The 10389-nt window shown below is 53.9% G+C and overlaps 1 protein-coding gene across 1 annotated transcript; it reads right to left on the reverse strand.

The window, feature by feature from the left end:
- Window positions 1-2665: 2665 nt before the first annotated feature.
- Bdkrb1 (bradykinin receptor B1) lies at window positions 2666-7841 on the reverse strand. Its single transcript, XM_005390373.1, has 2 exons — window positions 7323-7841; window positions 2666-4148 (listed from the first exon to the last, which is right to left on the reverse strand). Exon 2 carries the CDS (start codon window positions 4136-4138, stop codon window positions 3080-3082), a length of 1059 nt encoding a protein of 352 aa, XP_005390430.1. The 5' UTR covers window positions 4139-4148; window positions 7323-7841; the 3' UTR covers window positions 2666-3079.
- Window positions 7842-10389: the final 2548 nt, after the last annotated feature.

Below are 10389 nucleotides of genomic sequence, written 5' to 3' on the forward strand. Positions count from 1 at the left end.
TAAACTGCAGGCCTGTGAGCCACGCTCTCTGAGTTCTCAGCAGAAACTTTATGCAGATCAAGAAAGAAGAGAGCTTGTGTGCAGGTCCGTCTCTCAGTGAAGGGACAGCAGGCTGACGTTCTACCGGCTAAGTTCTCAGTTCATGCCATTCCTGCCTCTGCTTCTCAGCCTGTGCCTGGGGCCTGGAAGTCACACTGCTTTGGAGGCATACCAGCTTTATGTATCCAGCCTCTGCCTTTGTGGAAAATGTGCTCCAGGAAATGGTCCCCCAGGGAGTTGAGATCAAATGAGATGAGGTCAGAGATTTTTGCATTGGGTGCTGTAGTCCTCTCTGGCTGCGCCTGTGCAAGTCACATGGCCTTCTGTTGTCTGGATTGTGAGTGGAGGAGCTGGAGGACATCAGGGTTTGTAGACTCACCTGCTTGCTACCATGCAGGTACGACAATGGCAGGAACGCGCTCTGTCCACCAGGGGGCGCTGCCACTCAGCGCCAAAAGGTCCATGTCTAAGGAACTCCAGAACTCAACTCCAAAGGGACCAGCAGTGCTCACCTCCTGTTTACTGTGTACTTCGTGCCTGCAAAGTGGCGGGTGAAGCAGCCGCCACCACTCTGTGCTGGATGTGTGAATGCAGGTCAGGGGTGCTAGTTCTGCCTCGTGTCCTGGACAAGCTGGAATCTGGATTGCTACTGGCGTTTCAGTACTGGGAAGGAGCTCCAATGCGGCTTCCAAGCACCATGCTGTCCTAAGTAAGCACGGGCGCAGGCGGGTCCTGCTGGCTGACCGACGCGCAGGTGTCTGAAGCACACTGCTCTCCCGGAAACCTCTGCGCGCAGAGCTCTGATCCAGGGTCTCCCCTGAGGTCCCGGTGGCCCTGCTTCTCAGACTGTCACAGGCTCCGGGAGGTCTAGCTTTCTCCTATTCTGGGATCTTCATAGTTCTCCCTGAGGACTAGCCCATTCTCTGCAGATGAGGGGTTGTCTCTTTGCCTCCAGCACATGTCTTGGGGTCTGGTCCCTGCACCTCTTGTTCCTGCCTGTGACACTGACGCTGGCCGTGGGCTCCGCTTTCCCCAGGATCCTGCCACGCCCTGGTCACTGGGCTGCACAGCCCATCCCCCACCGACCGTGCTGCTCCCTGATGTCCTTTGCTCAGAGTGGCTCTCCATCCGCGGGCTCCACGCAGACTCCTGCTCTTGCGGCGTCGTTCTCCCCCGCTGGCACTGCCCTCCCAGAGTCTTTCCTCCCGTCTCCCTTACCTGCACGGGTGCCACTCAGGCCCTCACCTCCTGCCACAGTTGGATCTGATGTGGCCCCGAGGACGATATGTGAGGGGCTTGGTGCTGGGCCCCAGTGCTGTTGGGAGGTGCAGCCTGCTGGACGGAAGTGAGGTCACTGTGCTCTGCCTTCAAGGGGTATGGGGACCCTTGTCCCTTCCTGTCCCCTGTGCTTCCTGACTGCCGTCAGTGAGCACATCTCCTCCACCACGTCTCCACCCCTGATGTCCTGTGCTGCCGCAGGCCCAAAGCAGCAGGGCCCAGTGACCTTGGACAGAAAGCTCTCAGACTGTGAGTGAAAGTCAGCCATTTCTTTACTGCCTGTGTATCTCAGGTGCTTGTTACAGCAGCGGAAAGGGACTAACGCGCTCCTCTGCTCATTCCCCCCCATGTCATCTCACCCGCAGCCTGATCAGGATGTCCAACCCCTTGCACCATGGGCTTCATATGGCAAAATCCAGCTCTGGAGCAACTGCCAGCCCCCGGGCCTGCTCTGCAGGAAGCCTCTGGGGCACAGCTGGAGGAAATTCACAGAACTGATTCTCAGTTCTAGCTTCGGCGAGCCCCAGGACACCGTCACACTTCCCTGGTGAGCGCTCTGCCGCTGGTCACCGTGCCCCCGCTCCAGCCCCCAGCTGTCCATTACGGGCTCGTTCTTCACCTTTCTCCCTCACCTCCCCCGATGTATGCACCTGCCCGGCCCTGTGTCCCGCTGGCCCCTGTGTCTGGAATGCACCTGTCCCCATTTTCTTGGCCAGCTGCCACTTCTTAGAGTTGGGTCGTACATCACCTCCTCTGGAAGGCTGTCAGCCTGTCCCCCTGGCCACCCACATGGGGCCCCTTCCTGTGCGCACATCCCCTTCTGTCACCTGTCTGTGACTCTCTTCTACCAATGGACCCCGTGCCATGAGCTCCTTGAAGACAGACACTTGGGGCTCCCTGGGCACCCGGAGAGAAGGAAGGTGTCCTCCAGCCAGTGTTCTACAGGAACGCTCTCCCCTGCTTTGCTCTGAGCAGCACAGGGCCCTTCAGCCGTGGGTTCTGGGCACCTGCATCCCTCCCTCGCTCCCCAGGCCAGGCTTCTACCCTTTGCTGAGACTCCTCCACAGCTGTGCCCTTCGCAACGCCTCTCTGCCCCGAGCGCTCCATGCTGGGCCTGCGGGCCAGCTTGTGCGGACTCTCAGTGCTTCCTCACCACTACTTGGAAGGATGTGAGCTCCTTGGGCATAGGGTCTCTGGCTGTCCGCCTCTTATTCCTGGTAGTCAGCCTTGAAAGTTCTAGCCCAGTGGAAGTGTAATAGAGGCCCTTACTGCACGTGGATAGTAATTTCCTGTGCAACTATAACAAATGAGCACACATTAATAACGTAAAATAACACAAAATTTATTTTCTTACAGTTGTAGAGATCAGGGTTCAAGTCAGGCTGTCTGCAGGGCTGGTGGTTCCCTGAAGCACCGGGGAGAATCAGGTGCCCTGCCTTTTCCTGCCACTAGAGGACGCATGAAAACCGTGACTCCTAGCCACTTGTGTCTCTCAGACCCAGGCTTCTGTCCTCCTGTCTCTGACTCTGTCCTTCCTGCTGCCTTCCGATAAAGATCCTTCTGATCTTATTGGTCCCCAGACAACCCAGGATCGCTTCTCATTTGGAAGTCTGTAAAGTCCTCATTACCCCACAGAGTGCATTCACAGGCTCCCGGACCAGGTCCTGGGTATCTTTAGCAGCTATTATTTAGCCTCCTACAGTAGTCTTTATGATGTCAGAAAGAAGCAACAGGATGCTGGGCTTCCTGTGGCACTGCTGTTTTAACTCCTCCAGAAGAGCTGGAGGATTTCTTTCCTGTGGGACCAGGACATGGGAGTGCGACTTCTAGGGGTGCATTGCTTATAAAGCGCCCAGATCTTGGTCCTGAAGGGACGGCCCACAAAGACATAAATCACTGGGTTCACGCAGCTGTTGGTGAAAGCAAAGAAGTTGGCCAGCTGCAGGCCCAGGTCGGTGACCTCCTCCCAGAAGCAGCCCTGGATGGCGCGCACATGGAACAGGAACTCCAGAAAGGCGAAGAAGTGGTAGGGGGCCCAGCACACCAGGAAGGCAGCCACGAGTGTGAAGATCAGCGCCGTGGTCCTGCTGCCCTTGGGGCCTCCACACTGGCTCCTGCTCACCTCTTCCCGCCCTCGCAGGGAGGCCAGGATGTGGTAGTTGAAGAAGCAGATGGCAGCCAGTGGGAGCAGGAAGCCCAGAACGTTTAACTCCACCATCCTCGCAAAGTGCCAGGCCTCGTGGGGAAACAGCAGGATGCAGGCGGAGATGTTCAGATCGGGGATGGCTTCAACGGATCGCAGCAGGAACGTGGGGGTGCTCAAGAGGCCCCCTGTCACCCAGATGAGCAGACAGATGGCCCGGGCGTGCCACCGCCGCCGGCGCCCCCAGCTGCCCATGGGGTGCACCAGCACCCTATATCTGTCCTGACTGATGGCCACCACCAGGAAGATGCTGATGAACAGATGGGCTTTGATGACCCCGTTGATGACACTGCAGAGGACGGCTCCAAAGGGCCAGTTGAATCTGCTCCAGATGTTCTCTGCCCAGAAGGGCAGACCCGAGACAAACACGAGGTCAGAAGCCGCCAGATTAACCAGGTAGATTTCTGCCACCTTCAGCCTCTGCCTGGGCAGCAAGAGGAGGGACAGGACCAAGATGTTTCCCAGGAGGCCGAAGGCACAGATGGTGAGGATGAACATCGGCAGCGCTCTGTAGAGCACGTCCCAGGCTTCAGGAACAGCATCACAGGACGTGGTGTTGGGACTGGGCCGCTGGCTCTGGTTGGACAGCTGGAGCTCTAGGAGGGCCTGGAATGCCATCCACAGTGACCTGCAGTGACAAATGTAGAGGATAACACAGAGGTGGCAATCTCTGGCTCTCGCTCCAAGTCCAGGCTGTTTTAACCAATATTTTCGTACTACACTGACAGTATTTACCATCTGGTTCTCTAGAGCAGTGATGGTGAACCTTTTAGAGCTTTCAGTGATGATGAACAGCCGGCTGTGGCACGCAGGTCATCGGTCTGCCACCACTGCTCTGCAGGAAGCTTTCACCGGCCTCTTATTTCAGGGAAGGGACCAGGGCTTTGACGCCTGAGTTTAAGTGCAGGTGCGATCACTTGGTGTGGGCTTTTCAGACTGACTGCCTTTTCCGTTCCTTTCTAAGTTGGAGCTCATTTTCCGCCCCATGAGGAATTGTCATTAGGGTTTTCAGCAATATCTATGGCTGCTTAGCGTGGTGCTTGGTATAGACAGGAAGAACTCAGCAGAAGGTGGTGGATAGTCTTATTAAGAACCATGTTGCTATTGTCATTTGAGTTTAAGAAACATTTAATGACACATACTCTGTGCCAGCGTTTTATAAGATAATACTCGGGATGGCAGCCTCCGCTCGTGGTGATCAGCGTCCCAGTGGGCAGCAGACAGAGAGATGTGGCTGAGAGCTGCTGAGGGAGCCGTCACCAGCGGCTGTGCCAGTGGGGTGCTTGGGGTGGGAGGAAGGTGGAGAGTTTCCAGAACAAGAATATCCTTTTTCTTGGCTTGAAACCCTCGAGCGCTAGAACAACAATGAACCCTCATGAAACGATGCGTGTTGCAGGCACGGTGCTGAGTGATTCATGTGTCTGCATGTCCTCATTTAATCTTCCTAGCTGCCCCGGGAGGTGGGGGCTGTTGTCATCCCCCTCTGACCCACCCCCGCACTGGGCACTGAGATGCTCATCGTTTGTGTGATATGTGAGATCACACTGCTGGTCAGTCGTGGAGCCTGGGTTCAAATCTGGGGCACAGATGTCTGTCTGTTCTGCTCACTTGTGACGCTGCGTGGGGATGAGGGAGCCGGGCGGAGGGAAGTCACCCAAGCACCCAAAGGTCCTGGCTGGTGAGTGGCAGTGCCAGCTGTGACCCTCAGTCCGCACTGACCCCCAGGCCACATTCACAGCTACACAATGCCCGCATCCTGCCTCCTTTACACACAGGGTTAGACCCACAGGTTTCCATGGAGAGCGCTAGGACAGGAAGAGGCCCCACCCCTTCCTGAGTGTGACCACGCCTCCCAGCCTCCGTGCCCCTGAGGGACAAACAGGACTGTGAGTGTGTAGCTGCCAGCAGACAGGGCCGCAGCCAACTCAGGAGACCGAGGCATTAGGTGGGGTGACGGCTGCACAGTGAGATCGCCAGGTCTGGGGTTCAAGGACAAGATCCAAGGGTCCATCACTGGCAGCTGTGGTCAAACACAAGGATGACACTGAAGGCCAAAAGCTGGGTGAAGTCACCAAGGGAGAGGGCAGTCAGGGAAGATGACTGACAGCTGCTGGGCAGGAAGGAAGGGGAACAGCCTGGCAGCGGAGGTCACGCAGTTCTGAGCCCGAGCACAGCAGGGCTCTGCGTGCTCTCCTGACAGTGGCCTGGTCCTTCACGGCTGCTCACAACTCTACAGCTCTATTTCATTGTCTGGCAGGCCTTTCACAGGTTGTAACAACTCTTCCCACAATGACAGATTAAAACCCAAATGTTCAATGAAAGCTTCCATTTTTCAAAGAAGTTAATGTTAAATGTATAACTTGCACAAAACCTTTGCACCCCAGCCCCTTGAGAGCTGCGGGGAGGTGGGGCCAGTAGCATATAGGCTCCCTAAGGTGTCTGTGTCCTTATCTGGTTTCTAGAAGGCCCAGATGGGCGGCGTGTCATAGGATAGTGCTTAGGAGGAGGCAGAGGTGGAGGCAGGATTTGGGGTGAGAGAGATATATGAAAAGCTGCCCCCTCTGGCTTGAGAATGGAAGCAGGGCCACAAACTGAGGGTGCTGGAGGCCTCTAGGAGCTGGGTAAGTTAGGAGCAGCATCTCCCTGGAGCTTTCAGAAGGAGCCAGCCCTGGGCTGAGAATATAGCTCAGTGGCACAGCACAAGGTCCTGAGTTCAAAAACAAACAAACAAAAAAAAAAAAAATAGAAGGAACCAGCCCTGGTGTCACCTTGACTTTCACCTTGGCCTCTTGCACTGTGTCGTTCAGTGCACCCCATGTGTGGTAATTCCTTACAGCAGCTGGGGGACACTCGCATCTGTCCCAGGAACTCAGGGACTGCAGCGTGACCCCGGCCAAGCCAGCAGGCTCTGCTCCAGCCCCATCTGCGGGGCCTGAGCGCGGCCGTAACCCGTGTGACGGGGTCATCTTCACGAGCTGCTGCCTGTGGCGGTGAAGTCAGCCAGAGTTGGGAATCCACTCTCATCACTTTCTAGTCTTAGTGCTGAGACTGACCTGACACGTAGCAGGTGCTCAAACCGCAGTCATCCGCATTATCAGTAATAATATTTGGTTCTCTAAAAACTTAGAGGAGACAGCGGAAACATGTAGTAAAGATGAAAAATTTGTCATTTCTACGTTCTATTTTCTGAATTCTGCACATTTTATCCCTGACACTGCGGCTTAGGAAAGAACATGGTTTTCTCCAACACATCAGCTCTCTTCAGATGAACTCCAGTTTCAACAGTCAGCAGATGAGGAAGGCATTTGAAATACAGACACAGAAGATGAAAGAGGCAGCCTGGTCAGGTGAGAAGGTGGTACTTTGAAACCATACCTAACCCGAGGAGTTACTGGCCTACAAACTCTTGTGAGCCATCCTGGAGAGACTAAGCGGATTTTTGTACATGAGAATTTATAGATTGTAATGGATGACCATCCACTCCAGGGCCCTGGTGATTTTATTCAACACTGACAGATTGATTTGGCTATGCTATAAAAAAGCACTTCCCAAGCCCTTCCAAACACTCCCCCCCCCCCCGATCCTCCTGTCCTACAAAACAGTATAAGCCCACACTAGGCATGGAATGCAATCTCTTACGTTCTAAGTACAATTATCCTCGTTCAACCTGTGTACTAAAGAATAAACGTTCTGCCAATATATAGGTATAAAAGGAAGCTTTCTATTTATTCTCCACCAAGAGACATTAAGTCCTTTTCTATTCTACTTTCCTGGGAGAAAGAAAGGGCAGTCATTTACTTACGCAGACAGAATTAGCAGAGCTTAGGGCTTCCTCTGGGTTTTGGCCAGTGACAGCTTCTTCGTGGCTTTCTGTTCTGGCTGCCCTGTGCACACACAGCAGCCTTAAATAAAACCACCTCCGCTCCGGGAGGTCATGGGGCTGCCCAGACGACAGTCTTTCAAGACAGAGGAGGCCAGTGGTGTTGGGAGGAACAGAGGCCCTCCTCTCCCTGCGTGATGTGAGGGCAGGCAGAGGTTACTCAGCGCCTCTCTGCTGTGTAACCGCTGGGAGGCCTGCAGTGCTGCCTCGCAGCAGGCCTGTAACTGGCAAGCAGGCTCCGAGACCCTGTTTTGGCTTCCTGACTCCTGGGCAGGCACACAGCCTCAGCCTGCACTGAGCGGTGACTTCCCCACTTACAGCTGGCCCCTGAAGGCTGAGGATTCGGGGGGAGCTTGTGTGGAGCTAAACTTCACATCTACTCATGTATGCTGGTCATGCAAGGTGCACAGCCAAGAACCCAAGCGTGAGGACTCCGCGGTGCAAACCGCGAGCTCAGAACAACTTTGACTCACACAGCGCTCGGTGCTGGGCAGGGTTGGATGTACGCCCCGGCAGCTCTGAGTTTGGATTTCGTGTAAGTGGGCTTCTATATGCTGAACCGCTCTGGCCCTCACGTTTCACAAACTGACAAAGTCCTGGCTTACTTTGAAAGTCAGGGAGCAGATATTATAAACAAAGCCACAGAGGCTACGGCTCTGTCCATTCCTGAAACAGCTGTGTCCAGAGGCCCACACTGTGTGGGGAAGCAGCCAGGCCAGGATTCCAGGCTGCCATTCTGGCTCCTGGAGAGGCAGCCCCTAGACATCTGGAACACAGGGCTCCCTCTCCCTTCAGAGTTGGGCTTTTCTTTACATTTCTGCCTCTTGTGACTGACGCCTCAGTGGAACTAACTGCACTTCCAATTTTCCAACAGTTTTGTCCCATTGCTGGAGATCTAAAATTTGCAGAAGAGAAGAGGAGCAAAAGGAAGAGGAGGAGAAAGAGAAAAATAAGAACAAGAAAGGAAGGAGGAAGAGGAGGATGAGGAGAGGAAGAGAGGAAGAGTGAAGGAGAGGAGTCGGGGAGGGATCCAAGCCCCAGCAGAAGATGCACGTCTGGGGAGGAACTGGCATTTGACTTTTGGGGAAAGTCCCTTCCTATCAGGGGACTCCTGCAGTGAGACAGCTTTAGTCACGCAGCTGTTATGATGTTCTGCTGTTCTGGTTGGGTTTTAACCAGAGAAAGTGCTAGTTCCAGCCTCTCCTACCACTGTGATGTGGTTGGATCAGGGCGGTCAGCAGTCCACTGCCCCTCTCTCACTGGATTAAGAGGCCTGACTCCTGTGAAAGTGGTGATGCACGGAAGGTGCTCAGGGAAGACTTGCTGAACACATCCATAGCCCTGTGTGTGTACTTGAACGTCATGCTGGGAAACATACTGTGAACCCTTTGTGGGTACCAGGCCCAGACTGCACCAGGGGTACGGGATGACAAAGCCTCCTCCTGCCCCGAGGTTGCTGGCAATGATGAGTGTGGGATGCTGCGTGGCAGTAGGGGGCTGAGGCAGTGTCCAGTATGAAGATGGAAGGATCAATTCTGCTGGAGGCCGAGCGTGAGGGGCAGCAGCAGATCATGGGACTTTCTAACCCCCATAGCCTCCTGAGCTAATTTTCTATCACCTACATCTCCTGTTGCTTCTATTTCTCTGGAGAAGCCTGGGAAGACTGCACGGTGGAGGGCTATTTAAGAGATAAATAGGAGTCTGGATGACAGGTAATCTTGAGAGGGTCAGAGAGACTCCATTTTCTGCTTTGAACTCCATATTAAGAGAAGCCACTTAAAATTCACTGAAGCTGTAGTTGACCCCCACTCGTCACTCCTTCCCCATGGTTAGTTATCAACCCACTTAGAGGAGAGCAGAGTCATAAAACAGGAACAGAACAAACAGGGCAAACTGGAAATTAGGCTAAAAGTTAAACTATAATGGTCACTTGGAATCTGGCTGTCTGACAACTCCTGAGAAGGTAAACTTTGTGCATTCTTGTAAGAGTCTCAGAAGTGAGGTAATGGTTACTATGGAAACCTAAAATGTATTTAAACTGAAGGTGAGACCCAGATCGAAGTGGACATCTCCTCTGGCTCTTGGTTAGAGACTGTCTGTCAGCCGGTTCAATAAAGCTTTGTTCATTCCTGCTGTTTTGGTCTCTTGTAAATGCCTTTCTCGATGAACTCACTTGCTGTATCAATCTGAGAAAGATATTGCAAGTGGAAGGACCAGCATGTGTCCTACAAGCATGCATGCATGTGCGCGTGTGCACACACACACACATACACACACACACACACACACACAACCCCACACACCAGCCCTTGTTCTTTCTATGAGAACCACTTCACCCCATCCCTTGGGCAGCCTGCAGGGACTCAGGCTTTGGTGTAAGCAAGAAGATTCAGCAGACAGTGTCAACCCCAAGGTGAGTAGTATTTAAGAGACAGGTGCAAGGAGGATGCCAGCTGCCTCAAGACTTCCTGGAATCCAGCTGGGGTCCGGGGCCAGCCTAGGAAGGTTTGTATCTTCCTACTTAGGGTGTGGCCAGCAGAGTTGCCATGGTGTTTCCAGGTGCCCAAAAGGGTAAATGCTAATGAGCACCTCCGGGCTTTTGCTCTTTCTCTGTGCAACCTGGCAGGCAGTGCCCATCAACAAAGTTCTTACTTTACTTTCCAGTCTTCCTGGGTTCCTGCTTGGGCCATGGATACAGCCAAGAATGAGGGCACAGGACCAAATTAGCTTTTCATGATGATGTTTTTCAGAGATAAAGTTGGATCCCCCTTTACAGAGCCAAGGCTGCACATCCTTATCAGCATAAATCAAGGTGCTCCTGCTCCTGCCGACTGGGCTGCTCCCAGAAGCCCCAGAGCTCTGTGCTCAGGGGCACTGGGATGGCTGACAACAACCAGACCTCTTCGCAAAGACTTGGGATCACTCTGTACCATCCCAGCCCACATGAGGGCTGCAACCACAAGACAGAAGCAGCTACAGCAGAGCAGCT

The sequence above is a fragment of the Chinchilla lanigera genome, unplaced genomic scaffold (assembly GCF_000276665.1).
Source record: "Chinchilla lanigera isolate Chin_1 unplaced genomic scaffold, ChiLan1.0 scaffold00037, whole genome shotgun sequence".
In the NCBI taxonomy this organism is placed as follows: domain Eukaryota; kingdom Metazoa; phylum Chordata; class Mammalia; order Rodentia; family Chinchillidae; genus Chinchilla; species Chinchilla lanigera.